This window comes from Micropterus dolomieu, linkage group LG22 (genome assembly GCF_021292245.1).
Source record: "Micropterus dolomieu isolate WLL.071019.BEF.003 ecotype Adirondacks linkage group LG22, ASM2129224v1, whole genome shotgun sequence".
NCBI lineage: Eukaryota > Metazoa > Chordata > Actinopteri > Centrarchiformes > Centrarchidae > Micropterus > Micropterus dolomieu.
The window spans coordinates 16,067,690-16,085,720 of NC_060171.1; the positions used below are offsets into that span (position 1 = coordinate 16,067,690).

An 18,031-nucleotide genomic window follows, 5' to 3' on the forward strand; every position below is an offset into this window, starting at 1 on the left:
CCCCTCGCTGTTTCTTTTTGCTAAGTAATACCAGCTCCTGGGCTCCTGGGCTCAGCCATCTGTGACACCCTGAACCTACTGACCTTGTGGAAAGGGTGAGTGACTTAGCCTAAAACATTTGGCGGAAATCATTTTGCTTAGTTATGTTTTGAGGCTATTTCCCTTTCATCCACACTCTTTTACCACCATACCCATGTGTCTAAGGTATACGTTCCATAATGTAAAAAATGTATGTTCGTTTCCATTACGTCATGTAATGTAATGTAATGGCCCCTTACATAATTATATGGTTTCCTTTGCATGTTCCTAATGTATTAGAACATTGTTTAAATATGCAACATACTGCTGTTGTTCTTTCTGTATTGTTTTAAAATGTGCCTTGCTATTTCATTGTCTTGTCATTTACAAAGGGGAATACTATCACGATGGCAGAAACAGAGGAAGTTGAGAAGCTGTATCTGGAAAAAAATTAACCCACAGTCTCACCACAAGGTCTTGTTTTATTGACTAAACGAAAATACCACAGAGTAGGTGGGCTTAACTCAGTTGAACTCCCGCCAACACAGTATGAAATCACCAGTAGTAGTAGATTCACATGCACAAAAACATACATTGTGCTTTTAGGGGAACAGAAAACATGGTTTTAATGCAGTAATATCGAGTGTCCTTGATTGGCTTAGATTGTGACTATACATAATTAGCCATTTGACCATTAAACTGTTTAACCAAGATCCCGCTGAGCTGGGCTCCAACCTATGCTGCATGAATTCATTCCTCCTTGGAAAGTTAATGAGCCATGGGGAGGTTTGAGCTAAAATTAGGTATAGGAGTTTCATCCTGACTATGAGATTTGTCAAAGTCCAGAGAATCCCTGCTCCACCAACTCCCTCCCTACCCCTGTCACCACTACTCTTTAGACTGTTGGCAGATTAATTTGCGCTTGACCTAGTTAATGTCTCTGGAGAGATGGAGGAGTAAACACACGCAACTGTTCCTCACCAGACAACCTGGATCACCCCACACTTTCCACACCTAGTTCATAGGCCACTAAACCTAACCAAACTTACGTTAACCACGTGTTAGAAAGGCCTTTTGGCAGGAAGGCCTGAGGCCACACTTGTGGCACGCGGGTCAGGTGTAGGTGAACGTTTTGCAGAAATCAACCGTTTGTGCACAGATTGCTGATAGGCTAATATGCAACTTCCCAAATAACAGCCAAGGGACATTAGTGAACATTTACTAATTGGTATACAAATCCCAGTATGAATCAGTTTATTTTCATTGTGAATTAGAAAATGGTCAACAGGCCACCTGGCCCCCCATCTGGCCCACTAAACTTGAGTAACTTGAGAGTAAACTTGAAAAATTGAGTATCACTGGTCTAGGGCCTCCATAATCTGTATAAATATATTATGGAGTAAAATAAAGTTTAAGATTGCTCTTTAAATATGACAATTAATCATGTTTTTTTCTTTGGTCCTGCCTTTAATGCACATGTGAACATGTAACATAAATCAGTGGTAAGCTAGTCAAAATAGAACAAAGATTAATTACACCCAAAGATGGAGTGTGGCAAAATAATTTTTCAATTAACAATCACTAATTTAGTAAGACCCTGAAATTGAGGCAAAACACCAATAAAAACTCTGAAGTAAGCATTAGCAACATCTTACTGTTCCCTTATTTCAAATGTTCTTTTGTTTTAATACCTTCCTTTAACTTCTTCATAAGTACAGTAAGTGTCCTGGAAGCATGTGACTGGTGTAGGCTGTGTATTATGAATGTAATATCCAACATCTGCTCAAATATTTACATTGTCATTAAAGTTAGTGTGACAGGATTATGGCGATTCCCACGACTAAGTAAACACTGTTTAGTTGTTCCATCCATTCATCCTTCCATGCTTCCATTTGACATGCAGATGGAGTCATGGCAGATTAATTTATTGATGTTTGTGTAAATCTTAAAAAAATAAAATAAAAAGCAGACAACTGAATTTGGTGTAATGAGTTCTGATTTTTCTAAAAATAAAGTTAAAGCCAACAGCAGACACTTTGACTAAATAAAGATGACAATTTTTTTTTATTATATTAGCTAGCAGCAGCTGCAGCAGAAATTGCTATCTGAATCATCCAGCCCTTCAGGTTGTACTAAATGTACCTCAAAAGGGAAATTGCAAGAAAGGCTGTGAATCAAGCTTTCCTTTGCATGCTGAATTTTCAAATGCAGATCAAATACTGGGAGCAGAGGCTTCATTCTATGAAGTCATCATGCTGAAAATCACATGAAGGAAGGATGCGGCTGTTTGCACATGTGTGTACTTCGGGGTAAGATTGGATGATGCAATGATGGGCAAAAATGGCTGAGGTGACTGGAAGATCACTGAAGGAATTAGGAAAGGGAATGTACAAATGTGAGAAAGGCTAGTGAGGGGGCAGGAACAAGATCAGTGTTCTGTATGTAGAGTGTTAGAAGAGGTGTGTGTGTGTGTGTGTGTGTGTGTGTGTGTGTGTGTGTGTGTTTGTGTTTGTGTAAGAGAGAAAGTTGGGGGCAGGGGAATGAGAGAGAGAGAATGTCACGTGTATGCCAGAATAAGCACAGAGCTACAACGGGGCGATCTCTGGACACCACAGCAGCAAGTCAGACCCTCAGTCCCTCAGGTCCTTCATGCTTCTTCCACATATACTTTCAGTAGCAAGCACACTTTGACACCTGTCCTCCCCCTCGTCTTATCTAACCTCACCCTCCAGGCTTTTCTCTCACTGTCCAGCTCTCTCATGAGAATCACCTACCTCACTACCTCATGCGAACCACTAACTCAAATCAGAATCGTTTTGTTGCATTAATTCAGCCTCATCCCCACTTCACCGGTAAACATTTTCCCGTGAAGGCAGAGGATTTTAAATGACTTTGAATACTCAGTGTGCATGTTATTATGCAGGAAGGCTTTACTGTAAATGTCTGTTGTTGAGATTTGAAAGACATGTAGACGTGTATGGCCTCATTTCAGCTCATGCATAAGAGCAGGTCCATTTGTTGTCCTATTGCTAAGTATAGGGTACAGTCACCACTTAAAGTGCCATCTTGTGTTTCTGTTTCAAAGATGTGGTGGAGTAGAAGCAAACTCCTCTTTGTGGCCCCTGTTGAATCTCAGCACTGCTCTTCAGAAGAAGGCTGGAGAAATGCCAGGTACTTTTTCATTTAAAAAAAGTTGGGATGACATCCAAACAAAAGAGCCGTGGTCCTAATGTGGGCCTCACAACGTTATGCAAGTGTATGACTGCAGCAGCAGCATAATGATAAAGAAAAAAAACCATTAAGCCCACGTTGAAGGGTTTCTGTTCCTATTGGTAAGGAAAGCAGAAACCTCACACCTGGGGCAGGGCCAAGGACACGTGCTCGCCACAAACAGCCCCCGCTATTAAAGATATGTTCTGGGTGGAAATTTCTGAGGACTGACTCTTTAACCACACTGTAAAGTAACTCTGAATGGGTGACTAATGCGTGTGTGCTACTCTGAGGTATGGCTATGAGGCAAAGTAAAACTGCACTCTGAAATTCTGCATCCTGGATAAGGGCCCCCCAATTTTCTGTTGTTGATGTTTTATAGACTAAACAATTAATTGAGAAAATAATTGGCTAATTAATAGATTGTCAAAAGAAACCTTAGATTACAACAAGTTCAGAGCTTATTCATGGCACAGCTCCCGTGTGTCTGTCTGTAACTGCCACGTTTATTGCTATAGAAGTGTTTCTCCAAAGCACAAGACGGTGACAAAAAATAGAAGAAAATAAAAAAACAACAACAAATGATTGTGTGAAGATATGTTAATATTTTCAACATCTGAAAATTTGGTGTCTTCACACAATTACACAACCAAGGACAAGCAGGCATTGCATAATTTTGGGTTTCTGTAATTCACAACGCATACAGGTTCATTAAACCCAAATTTGACTTTGCTCATGAAACGGATCAGGTGAAGCAACGTAGACAGAATAAATAAAGCATGATAAGAAACAAACAAAAGATATCTTAGGTGACCCTGTGCATCTGAGGTTTACGATAGTCCTAAAATAATGGCGTTTGTCATTCGGGAAGTGCACGTCTCAGGTCAAAACTCTGCTCTGGCATGTGAAAGCGCTGTGATCATCAGCTCCTCTCCAAGTGAGGACTGGATGCTTGCCTACTAAGAAATTATCAGCCCATATCGCATCACTTCTAGATAGGATCTCACACTAAAACGCCCACATAATGATCCCATAAAAGTGCTAGCAGAGGGAGCGTGGGTAGTTCGGCATTGGACATAGATTTGGCGGCTAGCCTGTTGTCAGCAATCTCCAACAGCTCTCTACGGGGAGCCTCAAGAAAAGACTTCATCAACCTCTCAAGAAGTGTCTGTATCACGTCAACATGTAATGACTACCCAGTTATCTGCTTATTTCATGCCACATGATCATAACCCTCAGATAAATCTCCCCTGACAGAAAAAGTGTGAGTAGAGCTGTGCGTGTGTGAGGTTCACTTTTTTGACTCCTTTGTATTTTTTCAATCAATCTCACAAATCCCCTTATGTAACTCTAACCTTCATGTTAAGATTATGTTACACTACTACTAGCTCAAAATGTTACATCATCAGAAATCAATGTGAACACATTTGCTGATGGCAAAGATAAGCTGCAATAACTATGAATCACAAGAGAGTAGAGTCGATCTCAAAAGGACTTTTTGAAGTGGAAACCGATACTGAAAAGTCAGTTTCTGTGAAATATGCATTGGAACTAGCCGAGTGAAGGAATTATTCAATGTGTTGCGAAGGCAGTGCTTGTGGTGAGCTCACAGTCCTCTGCATCATGCTCAGCCCTCCTCATCTGTGCGTGGAGAGCGCAGGCTGGAGCACTTACATAACCCAGTTAAAATATACCCCAGTCACATGTAATGTTCAGCCCTGCAGATAGATATCCCACTGTCGTTTGAGCTGCTCTGGCAGCCGTTCAGACGTTGCAGAGAGAGTATAAACACACACACACACACACACACACACACACACACAGATTTGAGAGTGATTCGCTGCCAGACATTCTCAACTGCTTGCATGTGAACTGTGTGTGGAAAATGGTCAGAGAGCTTTCTCTCTGAGTGAAGCGCATGTGACTGAGTGGAGTTGGACCGGGGAGAAGCCACAAAGGGAGAGGGAGGGTACATGAAGGGGTGCCGGAAGTCCAGCCCTTTAAAGTCACAAAAATGCATCCAGTATCACCCCCCTTCCACACACACACACACGCGCGCGCGCGCGCCCACACCACTACAGCTGCTGCGTGCCCGCACTACGAGCAGTCACATTTCTGGTGTGTGGGTGGGGTTAACTCTGCAGAACTAGCATTTACTGTAACAGGATGACATATCTGTAGGTGTGAGCTGCACTAGTGAAAAGTGGAAGACATGTTTTCTTACCACGTTTAACAAGAGTTACAGACTCAGTGACGCTTTGCCCTACATTATGCAAGAAACACTTGTTTAGATTCAGTCCATGATGAGTTCAGGTTTTCTGTCATGTGGAACATTATGTGGAGGCCAGCATGAAACAAGGGCATTTGGAGTGTTTTGTGTGCTTAAAAACTTTGAGGCTTAGATCCAAGCTACAAAGTTCTGTTTCAAATAGATTGATGAGTGCAATTTATATTTCGAAAGATGAGAGAAGGCTTGTCCAAGGCTTTACACTTTGCAGGACAAATGATGCTATAAATTGTGCCCCTGCAACGCATGTGTCTTTAAGTTCTGATCCACACCGTCATCATGGCTCACATGTTTGTGTTTACATTTGTGGTCCTCGCAGTGGCTTTAATTGTCGTTAACACAGTTATGAACATTCCAGTCGGTCTTCTCCTCCATCTCCTCCCTCCGAGCTCAAACCAAAACCTGGGCCTCGGTTACAATCTGGCTTTTAGTGGCGAGCAGCTATAATGTGAACAATTCTGTGGAAAGCCTGCTGATTGGTGTCCCAATTTAGCGACACGCTGCACAGTGTAAATGCTGCACACACACACACACACACACACACACAGACATGGTAAGACACACACACACACACGTCACTATAAGGTCCAGATTTGGATTCAGGACAGCATATGGCCTAAAGCCAGGGTACACGGAGCTGAGTCATATACACAGCTCATTGCAGGGGACAGCTGCTAGTAAGACAAGACACACACAAACATGTGCCGCTGCCAGCAGCACCCAAACACTCTCACATTTACACCCCTATCCCCTTGCAGCATACTTGCAGGTAAGCACACGTTCTCTCACTTTACACGATGCATGTGAGACGAGGGTCAACTGAGGCTATCAGCGAGCCCTTCACACTCCAGTGAGTGTATTCAGTGGCTAGCTATTGCGTTAGACACGTCATCTTGTCTGAAAATGAGAAACAGATTTTGCAATGTCTCACACTAAACTGTACACACATGCATGAAACCCCCAACAGGCCACAGGGCTTCCAAACTTTCTCGGCCCATAGGATGAGGTGTGGCACTGATGGTCACCCACGCACATGTGCTTCTAAAAGTTACGGCATAAGGCAGATGTTCCGTGTATGCCCTATAATAAAGTGGGCGTGAGGCCCTGATTTGGCTTTTATTTTTTATGAATGAGAGCAGGAGACATCCAGTTTCTGTTGGATACAGAATCAGCCAGCCTCTCTGACAAATTGAAAACAACAGTGCCAGTTTTGTGTTTGTGTGACTCATCTCGGCTTCTGACAGGAGAACGCGCTGATAAAAGACTTCCCTTTGTGAGGAGATGGCAAAATTGCTGCCGTTGTTCTTTATGTGGATGACAAATTGCAGAGCAACTGATTGGAGCCGGATTATTGTTAATACATAAACATTCCCGGAGATCACTCAGAAGATTTACTGAAATATTCAGTAAACAATCTCCAATTAAACACTGAAAATCACTTTCAGCAAGAGACGATAGAGTAGATGCGCTAATCTGTTACTTATATAAATGCAGACACTGTTTTCACCTTTCATACTGTGCCCGTGCAGTTTGAAGTAGGCCTAGTGCATGCATGTGCTTGAAATATTTCCTTGGTCCAAAAAAAAAATATATAATTTGGATGTCTGTTTCCTGTACTTTGAAGGGGATGTGATGTACTCTCCACAGCAACATGGAAGCCTTGAAGACAAAAAAAGGAAATGAGAGTTTGCTGGGAATCTGTGGGAAGCTCTCAGTTGTCACAAAGTCTGGGGTCGCCGGAGGATCTGGGCCTGGGGAGCAGAACGACGGGAGAGTGTTTATGGGATGTTTAAAAGATCTCGGCGTCTTGCAGAACAATTAAAATTCAACATTAGTGGCTCACTGTGCCAGCAGGCGTGTCACCTCAACCGGCTTTATGGGTGCTCTGGTGTCTTTGCAGTGCATTCTTCACAGCAGGATATGATTAAAGTCAGTTAGAACCCTGCGCTGCCAGTGCCCTTGTCCTGCCTGCTCCTCACTCTGACAGTAGCACATAAATCATAAGTAGCTAAATACGCTCCTCTATGATCACTTGACCACAAAATGCTCTTAAAGTCTAATTACCGTGGTACAGGCTCATTATAGAGAGCACAGAAGACAGTCCAAGAAGTCCATCTACATTTTATGTCAAGACAGATTTGCACCCAGTCTGGACAGCGTCTTTGGCTCTGTAAACATTTCACATTGCCTTTTCACATGTGACCTGTTCACTCTGAAGAAATGTGTTGTTTCAAATTCTGTTTGTCCTCGTTGCCAACTGAGGGAGACGAGGAGAGGAGGCTGGTTATGCCTTTTGAGTGGGTGTCAACCAGACGCACGTGATCACGTTTGCTGCGAGAGGGTTCGTGACTCACTGGCTCCAGGCTCAGGATCCTCGTCTGGCCTCTGACAGAGCGCTCCCTAATCCCACCCTCTCAGAGAGTCAAACAGAGGTCCTCTGAGTCATGCCTTTACCGTCAGTGTGTCCAAAATAAACAAAAAAACAAATAAGCAGATGCGGTTCAATCTTCTATTACAGACAGTTTACTTATTAGGCTTTAAAGACTGGAGTTTCTAAAGATGAGCACCATGAAATAATGACTAATTGATTTGATCATAATTCATGTTAATGTATCACTCACAATTCACAGACTGCTCAGGACTCAAATACTTGCAAATTTAGAGATGAACTCGAGTGTCAGAAAGTAAATAAGTACATTTGCTCAAGTAAAATGTTGAAATGCATACTTTCCTTGAGTATTTCCATTTGATACTTCAGCTCCACAACATTTTCAGTGGGTATTATTGTACTTTTTAACCCATTGTGTTTTTAGTAGTTACTTATACATACAAAACATATTATAAGTGTTTAAATTATGATACACTGTTACACAGAAAGTATTTAAAGCAGTTGAAATTAGTTCCACCATGGCCAGCTATAGCATTACTGCTCACATTACTGTCAAGAGTAATGATCCAATGATATAATAATATAACAGTGACATGTTATACCACAGTCTAATGTGTTTATATTATATTTTTTACTTTTGATGATTTAAGCACATGTTGTTGTTTGTTGAGTATTTTTAATGTGATTTTTACATAAGTGACCTAAATGATCTAAATACTTCCTTCACCACTTATACTAAATTTAGGAAAATGAATGTCTAGACCAGGTGGCCAGACAGTCCATGTTCAATATAGTCTGCTGGAGTGTCCTTGAGCAAACTCCTACATGAACCATCACAGTAGCTAACTGCTGAAACTGCTGACGTCGCTTTTTAACCAGGCTGCTCGGGTTACTGACATGCCACACGTCAGGCATCGTCGTCCAGATGATATAATGAGGAAGAATGCCTTGAGAATGACCAATACTAGCCCTGGATTGACTTTTTCGCCCCAGCTTCTGAAATGAAACCGATCCGCGTGTCCACGTGTTTGTGTCATTTCCATGTCATTTGCATATGTAAACCGTGCTCGCCTATTGCTCCGCGGCTGCACGGAGAGAAGAAGCCGATTTGTCAGTCGGGGGCGTTGGAGGAGCAAATGGGAGAGCCGGTGCCCGCTAATCCCGCCCTCCCAGACACGTTGCCTTGGGAGAAGCAACACGGGCCGATCGCTGGCTGTACCGTCTCACCACTCACACACCGCACGTCCTGCACACATCAGCTGCTCTCTGCCCGCGACAGTACTGCTGGATTTACCGCCTAACAACCGGGGAGTTTAACCAGCCGCTCCATCCTGGGAAGGTACGTTATCCGCATCTCATCTTAATCACCAGGCCCATGCTGATAAACATCACTGGTTGTATGTGAGTGGAGGTGATGATGGTTTTTAAAATTATTTTAAAAATCATCCACAGGAATTTGACGCAGACGTGATGATGACAAATACGCAAACAGTTATTTGTGTTTAAGGATTAATGATATACTGTCACAGATGAAGGCGTGACAATGATAATCATTCCTGTGTGCGTTTTATATAATCTAACAGTGCAAGCTGCCAAATTTACTATGACTGATGAGGAAGTCTATTGTGTCTGTTAACGTTACCCAACTGATTTCAAACCTGAATTTAGGCGGAGTTCGTACTCACTTTATCATTTTGTTACTTTTCTCTCGGTAAAGGCAGAGATGTTTGATCTCTGGATGAGGGGATTACTCATATAATTCATGTCTATCACCGGTTTTTAAAATTATAGTGTGCAGCCTATGTGTGAAGTGGTGGGTATCATGTGCCCCACCTACACAGGTAGATGGAGACATAGACAAGCCGAGTAGCCAAGTAGGACCGCGGCTATCTGAATTTCTGTAAACTGAAAACACTGTAAGATTGCAATCCCATGTGGTGCATTCAAAGGCCCCGGAGTGTGGTATGTGCACGCTGTTTTATAACAGAATTAAATTAAATCAATGCTAAAATGAAGTAATGGCACTCACTTTATACCATATATGATATGATATATGCATGTTATACAATATAATATTCTACAAAGTTTGATTGACTTTGCACTTGAACAAAAATGTTCTTTCTTTATTAAGATTAATTCGTATTATGTATTAAAATGTATTACAATTAGATTGAAAATTGGAAATATGTTTTTATGTAATATAGACATTATATATATATATATATATATATATATATATATATATATATATATATATATATATATATATTATGAGAGAGAGAGAGTTCTACATTTAGTTCTACATATTTGACATTTGTGTAACTTTATAGGCCACTTGGCCCATCTGACGTTTTTTTTTTTGTTTAATCAAATCTTTTATGCCTAACATCTTGAATCTTGATACTGTATAATTCCAAGCTATCAATATGTAGATATTGTATATTTTACAGCTGTTCCCCCTGTTGTGTGGCTGCCCAGCCACTGTGCAAACATTTTCTTTGCACACCGTTTTTGTTTTCAATGAAACTGGTCAGCTGTGGTCTCTGCTACCCAGAAGCCATTCTATAACCTGTAATCAGAAACATGCATGTCTTTTTTTTTGGTCTTCTCTGTTTGTGTTATGCTAGAGCTTGTAAAATCAGTAAATCTCTGCTCCACCCAACCTCTTTAACAATAAGATCAGAAGGTGGTCATCTTGAGACAAAGAACTAGGGAGACAATTACTCTCCGACCCTCAAATTTCACTGGAGACATGAAACATGACAGGCGTTAACCAGTCAAAACACCAGAAATAATCCTTGTGCTTTGATCTAGTAACAACTCAGGAAACATGTTAGAGAGATGTGCCAGTCCCCCCACATGTGTCACTTGTGTGGATGGGAGGTCTGCAGTCTGAGGCACTGGTCGTCATGGTGGCAGACCCCTGCCCCCCTTTGCATAAACACACCAACAATGTTTATGAATGACTGTGATGGTAGCAGCTGGCAGGCCAGCTGATGGAGCCTGAATGTTGAAACTGGTTGATTGTAAAATGTCGAAATTTGTTCTTGTGTGACGTCATGATGTGGATGACCGTAACTGTGAGAGACAAAGTTGCTGAATGCTTGAGGACTTCACAGTGTCACTGTGGACACTGTGTCTGGTGTTTGCTTTTGATAGTGGCTAGCCCGTGTTTACTGGCTCAGGTGTTGCATCTGCAAAACAAACAGGTCACTGTGGTCTCAACAACTGTGGTCTCACTGCCACCATCTGCTCATAGTGCTCTGCTGTGTCTCTGTGTTTATTCATGCTTGTTTTTACTAACCTGCTGTGTTTGCCCAAGGATACTTCAGTAGGGTATTTTTTTTTTTTTTTTTTACATATATTTAATCTGTTATATGACTGGAATTTGTTACTTTTTAGCTACAGTATCTCATCTTCATCACTGTGGCACCTGGTGTTTTTTACGCCTTTCTGTATTGTTGACTTATAGTAACCGTGACTTTCTCTCTGTCAGGTCAGTGATGGTCAGTGCTAGTTAGAGTCTGCAGCCGAGGATGTCTGCTACAGATTCGGACAACTCCATTGACTGGCTGGCTAGTGACAATGAGGACAACGAGAGCGAACAGGAGTCTGACTGTACTAGAAAGCACAGCCAGACAGAGGCTCCTCCATCCCCCAGCGCCCCGTCACACCTGGGCCCGTCTGACAGCAGCTGCCATCGGAGCAGCGAGGTGAAGGAGGGCGTCAGTAACTGGAGCGAGGTCAGGGAGGCCTCCAGTCGGGGCTCTCCCCCCAGCTGCACGGAGACATGGGACAGCACCATTGGACTGTGTAGTACACAACAAGGAGAAAAAACGAATGGCAAGAACACTCAGCAAGCACTGAAGAGACCTCACAGCTCCACAGAGGAGGGTCACAAGGAACGGCAGCTCATTTCCAATGTGTCAGAGAAAAAAATATTTTTCAGCAGCAAGGTGAGCACCTCTGTGACTTATGCCTGCCTGCCCACATGAGGTGGTTGACAGTGTCAGCAAAACTAGAGCATGCCCTATCACCTAGATTGTCCGCCCTCGTCTGCTAGCTTTACAGTGTCTAATGCATGACATTTTCCAGTAAAGATGACACTCCCCTGTAACTCTATAAACAAAATTCGTCATGCTTTTCTGAACAACTAGAGTCATTCTGTCATATGTCAAACTCAGTCAATCAACACAACAGTAGGGGGAGTCAGGGGTTATCTAAATCATGCTGGGCAACTTTTATATTAAAATGAACAGCAGTTTATGGAAGGTGGTTTGATATCAGCTTTTCAAAAGGGGTTTGACAGAGATATCACCTACAAACTAATCTGTTTTCTCTTTCAGTGCATGGAGCTACAATGCTACATTCATCCGCTGTCATCTATCTTGAGTGGCCTTCGTTCGGGGAGATACAGAGAACGTAAGTCGGACATTTAATATCGTTTCTGTTTTTATCTTCAGAAAAATCTCTATTAAACACAATTGTTTCTTAGTTAAGTCTGCACCCCTGTCTCTCCGTCTGTCTCTCCATGCTCCTGTCTTACTTGTGTCTCAGCAAAAGACTGGATCGACAGCGTGCCACTCTTTATGAAATACTTGTCCCTGAGATTTGAGAGCGAGATGTCTGAAACATGTATTGTTGTAAGACTATCAAGTAACATCAAGTATTTCGTGTGTGTGTGTATCTTTTATAATCGGGCTCATTTAGGGTAAAAGTCCACTAAGCAGTTAAGAAAAACACATTTTAATGTTGTTTTTTAAGAGCAATGTCACACTTCAGACTACTTTGTAACCTAGCTGCTTGGCAGAGGCGAGTGAGAACATATTGTGCCACAGTCTCCAGCAAAGCAGCAGCTGTTTGTGAGTCGTCTGATAGGCATTATAAGGGTCTCTGGAAGGTGTGCCATGTTCAGACAGGCTCTGAAAACTGCTTCATTTGGGATCTTTGTCAAACCCAAACCTTGTGTGACCTAACACTTCCTGGCCACAGAGGCAAGGAGTCTGTTCCCTCACACACACACACACACACACACACACACACATTTCACACAACCCATATGCTCCACAGACTCAGCCCTGCTGTCAACACAGTTCCTGTGGCTCATGGTACAACTTTCTTCTTTTCTAGGACTCAGCAGTTTCCAGGAGAGTGTGGCCATGGACAGGATTCAGAGGATCATGGGTGTCCTGCAGAACCCCTGCATGGGGTAAGTGTCTTCATTGTGGCCCACATGCTGTTGTACATCAAACGATGAGCTCTATCATCTTATAACATTCAGTACATCTCCTGTGTATGATATTGTAGCCACAAACGCATTTTGGGACGCACATGTGCTCTGCACAACCTGTGTTGTGTCTGTGCAAGTATTTACTGAAAGACTGGATTTCTTCCAGTCCGATCAGATTCACAATTACAATAAATTCAATCCCAGCATACAATTACGGTAGCTGGAAATTGTGTTTGCTGTCTGTGGGTCAAAGTGGTATCCAACATGTCTGTGACACATGGCTCACAGCAGGTTGCCCTGCGAGGAGCTGCTACCCCCACACATTCAGGATAAATTTACTGAGGAGATGGCTGGTTCTCACTATAGCTGGGCATCTTGTTAAAAATGTATCAGGCTCTACTGGGAGCAGCACACTTGTGACTGCTTGATTAGCTGTCCCCTGGCCTGACGGTATAATGAAGTATGATATCACCCATTTAAAGGAGAAAGTCACTGTAAAACAATCATTTTTAAATGTTTTGAAGTTTTACATTCGTTTTACGTCATAAAATAGCAAATTCTGATTTTATGGTATCAATATTTAAATTTTTTGATAAAAATGGATATGAAAAAACATATATGAAAAATGACTAATAAAACTGATGTCCTGTGCCATTTATTTGACATTTCGATAGACAGAAAACCCTTCACATGTGTGAAACAAAAACTCTATGAAAACCATAGCTTAGTTGGCAAGGTTTTTGATTTCAATTTCCTTTAAATCATTAATTACCAACAGTCAATAACCCACAGTCAAAAACCTAACCATTTACATTGATATAAAAGCACATCACATTCTAAATGCTAGAACCAGTGATTATCATTTATCAAAGTTGTTGTCAACCTATTTTCTGTTAATTGGATAACCAAATGATAAAATAAATTTTACTGCTATAAAGGTCAACAATGTGTAAAGAATAATAGCACATTATGATCATGTCAACACAGTATGATACCATTGGAAGTTTATAAATGAAACAGCAGCTTCATGTTCCCCTTAATCTGAATTCAAAGCAGTAAATGTTGCTGAGTTTGGCACAGACTAATTGGAGCCCTCTCCCACCAGCTGCTGCCTTCATATGGGAGACAAAGAGTGGGTGTGGCAGCCTCCCTGCAGACTGCTGGGGCAGAGGCTGGAAGGTGGACTAAACTCCTCCCTCCCTCACTCTGTCCCTGTGCCTGCTCTGTGTTGCCAGCTGGCAGCCCCTGCAGCAACACAATGGCAGATAGGATCAAAGTGACTTTTTTTTAGCAGTCACTGTTGCGGATAATCTTTCACATGAATTTAACATGCTCTGAATGGAGTATAGCAGGAAGGTCCTGATCATATGCCACAGGCTAATCCCTACCTACCATCTGGTTTTGACGGGTAAGAGTTAATGGGATGCTGCTCTCTGCTGCCCATCTCTAACGAGAACTGCGTCACCACGACTAGTTTATGTTCAGAATGGCGCTGCTGGAGACATTCACACACACAGTCATTGGTGTTTATATTTAGAGGCGAGCAGAACTGCTATACACCAGGCCACGTGTGAGCTCAAAACATGTGAGAAATGTACTTAAGACAATTTCCTCCCCACACACATGGAGCACAGGCTTTGCTAAGTGAGTGTAAGTGTTGACTTGCTGTTTAAGATTGCGTATTTCCTGTGTGAGCTTGATGGAGAGATAAGATTTCAGAGAAGAAGCTGGCGAGATTTTTGGTAGATTACTCAGATTCACGCATCATGGCATAAGTAAATATTCCTCTTTCTCTCCACCTCTCCGTCTTTCCCTTTTTCAGGGAGAAATATATTAATATCATTCTTAAAATGGAGGAAATGCTGAAGAGCTGGTTCCCTAATGTAAAACTCCAAGACCAACTCGCTGCCACCCAGACAGAGGAAGTCATTCCTACCAAGAAACCGAAGGTAAAGTTAAAAGCAGAACTGTTGTGTAAGAACTCTACAGATAGACAAGGCCTGCTGCCAAGAACATATGGTGTTGACGCAGTGAAAGAGAGGCTAAAATGTTTATTATTATTTAATCACAGGTCTGGGAAAGGGAATGGAGCATTAAAAGCTATTTTTTCTGAGGTTTTACTGCAGTCTCAGGTTCGTTAAGAACAATGACAGAGGAGAAAAGGTAATTTTGGAGGAGTGTCCCTAAAGAGATAAGAAAGGTCAGAATACTCTGGAACATTCCTTTGCATTTCATTGGTGAGGATTTTTTTTCTGTGGCTAATCCTGGCACCCTCCCATAAACAGGATTTTCATGTGCCATTTTTTTCAGTCATTACAAAGAAAGTGTTTTGAGCTTATATAACTGATCATACTGTTAGTTAATGTTGCTATAATCAATCAATATTTTTCTATTAACAATGGATGAAATTAATATTCATGAGGTGAAAAGGGTCGTACATGGTGACAAATCAACAGAGAAATATCACCCAATTCTGCAGCAGTATTTTAGCTTCTTTTAGCTCGCAGTCTCGTCTCTCTCATCAGTGTTGTTTTCGCCACAGCAGGCAGCTTTTTTCAGCTCTGATAAACCCAGTGTGCCCTACCTGCCTAACACCAAACAGCAGACTGATTAAGTTAGCAACTACCTAGTGAACATAATGGAACAGTTAGCCTCTAAAGAGCCTGATGTTTTTCTCAGGAGTTGTGAGAGACCACAACATAGCTAGAAGGAGAGTGAGTATTGGATTTAAATTTGCCAGGTGGCCAGAAACACATCTTCCAATAAATGCTAATATTGCTCAGTCTGCTGAATACGCAGCTGTTTGCTAACAAATTAGCCATGTGAAAAAATATGTCAATCTTGTGTTTACAACTTTTGTGCTTCCTCCAAGGGGCCAAAAAGGTAAATGGTCGCTGGTTTAAAGCCATAATGTGTAGACTCTATATGTGATTATAATATTTATTATTATTATTTCATATTATTCTGATTGTGTACTAGTTTGTTTTAAAGAAACAGAAAGGAAGACTAGAAAAGAAAAAATGGAAGGTGACAGTGTAAATTGGTGCAGTTTATGTTGCGTTCAGCCTATTCTTCTTAGCATTCCCAGGACTACCACTGGGGGGCACCAGAGTTGGAAATATTCAAACCCTTTTCACAGTGGCTTTAAAAGAGAAAAAAGTTATATTATAGGTTATATATATATATATATATATGAACAGAATTTGCCTTCTGTGAGAACCCTGGCTCACTTGATCAACAGACATTGTCCCGGAATGATAAATGAAAAAATAAATGAAGTTAAACTGTGTTTCTTTCTTTCACAACAGCTATCGCCATTGAGCACCACCGCAGACGTGAGCCCCGTCACCATTAGTGATCTCCCAGCTGGCGCCAAAGCCCTGAGAGTCACCGACCTCACTCCTCCTGGAGCCTACTCTGCCAGTAACCTGAAGTGGCTCCACACGTCACCCATCTGCTCCCCAACAACAGAGCAGGCCCAGGCTGGCTCCAGGCACCTGCTGTCCCCCAGAGACAGAGACCTAACGCAGGACAGTGCTGTGTCGTCCAGCACAGACAGTCAGACTAAGACAGACTTGGTGCCCAGAGGCCCCCCGCCGGGCAAAATCAACGCACCCTGTCTAGAGAGGCTCCTTAAGTCGACAGAAAGCATCATCACCCGCAAGGGGACGGGGGGGTTGATGGACAACAGCTGGTCCTAGTCCATACGGAGGACTGCATGTCCAGCTGTAAGCACCGCACAGCCCAGCCTAGCCCTTGCTTGCTTAGCCCATTCCAGCCTTCGGGGAGACAGGAGCCTTCAAAAGGGATGTCACAGATTCCTCTTCAATGTGGAAGGAGTGTCGACGAACAAGTTGTACTTTCTGTATGGCAATGTGCCCCCTCTGACATGACAAGTGTCTTCTTTAGTTCGACTTTGTTGACTTATCTCTGTTTTTTTGTTTGCACTCTTGAATAGTGTGTGTGAGAGTGGGAAGGATAGATTTCACATGCCGATATCACCGGAGCGAGTTATTTCACAACTGAATTGTTCCCACTGGCTTGTAGATGCAATAATACAGTTTAAGTATGTGTGAAACCGCCATTATGCCTGAAAGGGAAATAATTGCAGGAGTAGTTTGGAAGGGAGAATTTCAGATAACCAGACATGTCAGTGGTCCACATATAGTTGTGCTGAAAACGTGGGTGAAATGTGATGATACCCCCCCACCCACCCCCCCATGACTCCACTCTTAAGTTTATTGATGTGACTGTTACTCATTTGTATACTTTATAAATAAGTCTTTTGGTACAACTGTTCTACCTCAGTGGGCACCACGTCACAGTTAGTGAGTAGGAATGTGAACGCTACACTCAAAGTCTGGACACCTCACCAGATCTGCAGTGAGCCAAACGGCCTCTGGCAGCGAGGTCTGCAGTATGACTCGTTCTGCTTGTACAAACAGAGGATGCTCTCTCCGTGGGGATGCTCTTGTGGCCTGACTGGTGCCATTGTAAAGAATGTCAACTGCAGATTTATTTTTTGAGTCTCCCAGTAGAAGGCAATCAGTGCCTGTAACGTCAAGCTGTGCCTGTAAGCCGGTTTGAAAACGAGAGAGAACCGCTCAGAATACCTGCTCCTCTGTGGGATGTACAAATCAGGAATTCTCACTCTCCTGCCATTTTCCTGTATTGAGTAAATTATTCAGCTCTTTGCCAACTACTTTCTGTGGTGGAGTAGAACAATTCTTTTATTTTGCCACAGAACTGGACTGTATGTTTGACCAGCAGAGAGGGACAAGGTATTTCTCTGTGTAGATCTTACAGAAAGGTTGTCGATTTACCCCGAAAAGTGGCCTTTATAGTGTGAATTTTTATACTTTCAAAATAAATGTGGTTATATTTGTTTGATGCAAAA

At 42.3% G+C, this 18,031-nt stretch overlaps 1 protein-coding gene across 2 annotated transcripts; it reads left to right on the forward strand.

The window, feature by feature from the left end:
- The first annotated feature begins 9,087 nt into the window (after positions 1-9,087).
- Positions 9,088-18,031, forward strand: LOC123962069 (circadian-associated transcriptional repressor). 2 transcript variants are annotated; one of them, XM_046037968.1, is made up of 6 exons: positions 9,088-9,243; positions 11,401-11,860; positions 12,251-12,326; positions 13,035-13,113; positions 14,957-15,083; positions 16,443-18,031. In XM_046037968.1, exons 2-6 carry the CDS (start codon positions 11,441-11,443, stop codon positions 16,833-16,835), a joined length of 1,095 nt encoding a protein of 364 aa, XP_045893924.1. In that variant the 5' UTR covers positions 9,088-9,243; positions 11,401-11,440; the 3' UTR covers positions 16,836-18,031. The 2 variants fall into 2 exon arrangements, with proteins under 2 accessions (XP_045893924.1, XP_045893925.1); XM_046037969.1 differs by having other exon boundaries at positions 14,957-15,082; positions 16,448-18,031.

Bases quoted from the DNA above. Each gene is read 5' to 3' on its own strand.
- LOC123962069 (XM_046037968.1), top strand. From the start codon at position 11,441: ATGTCTGCTACAGATTCGGACAACTCCATTGACTGGCTGGCTAGTGAC. The intron at 11,861-12,250 runs GTGAGCACCTCT...TTTCTCTTTCAG, and splicing joins AAATATTTTTCAGCAGCAAG to TGCATGGAGCTACAATGCTA. The intron at 13,114-14,956 runs GTAAGTGTCTTC...TCCCTTTTTCAG, and splicing joins CTGCAGAACCCCTGCATGGG to GGAGAAATATATTAATATCA.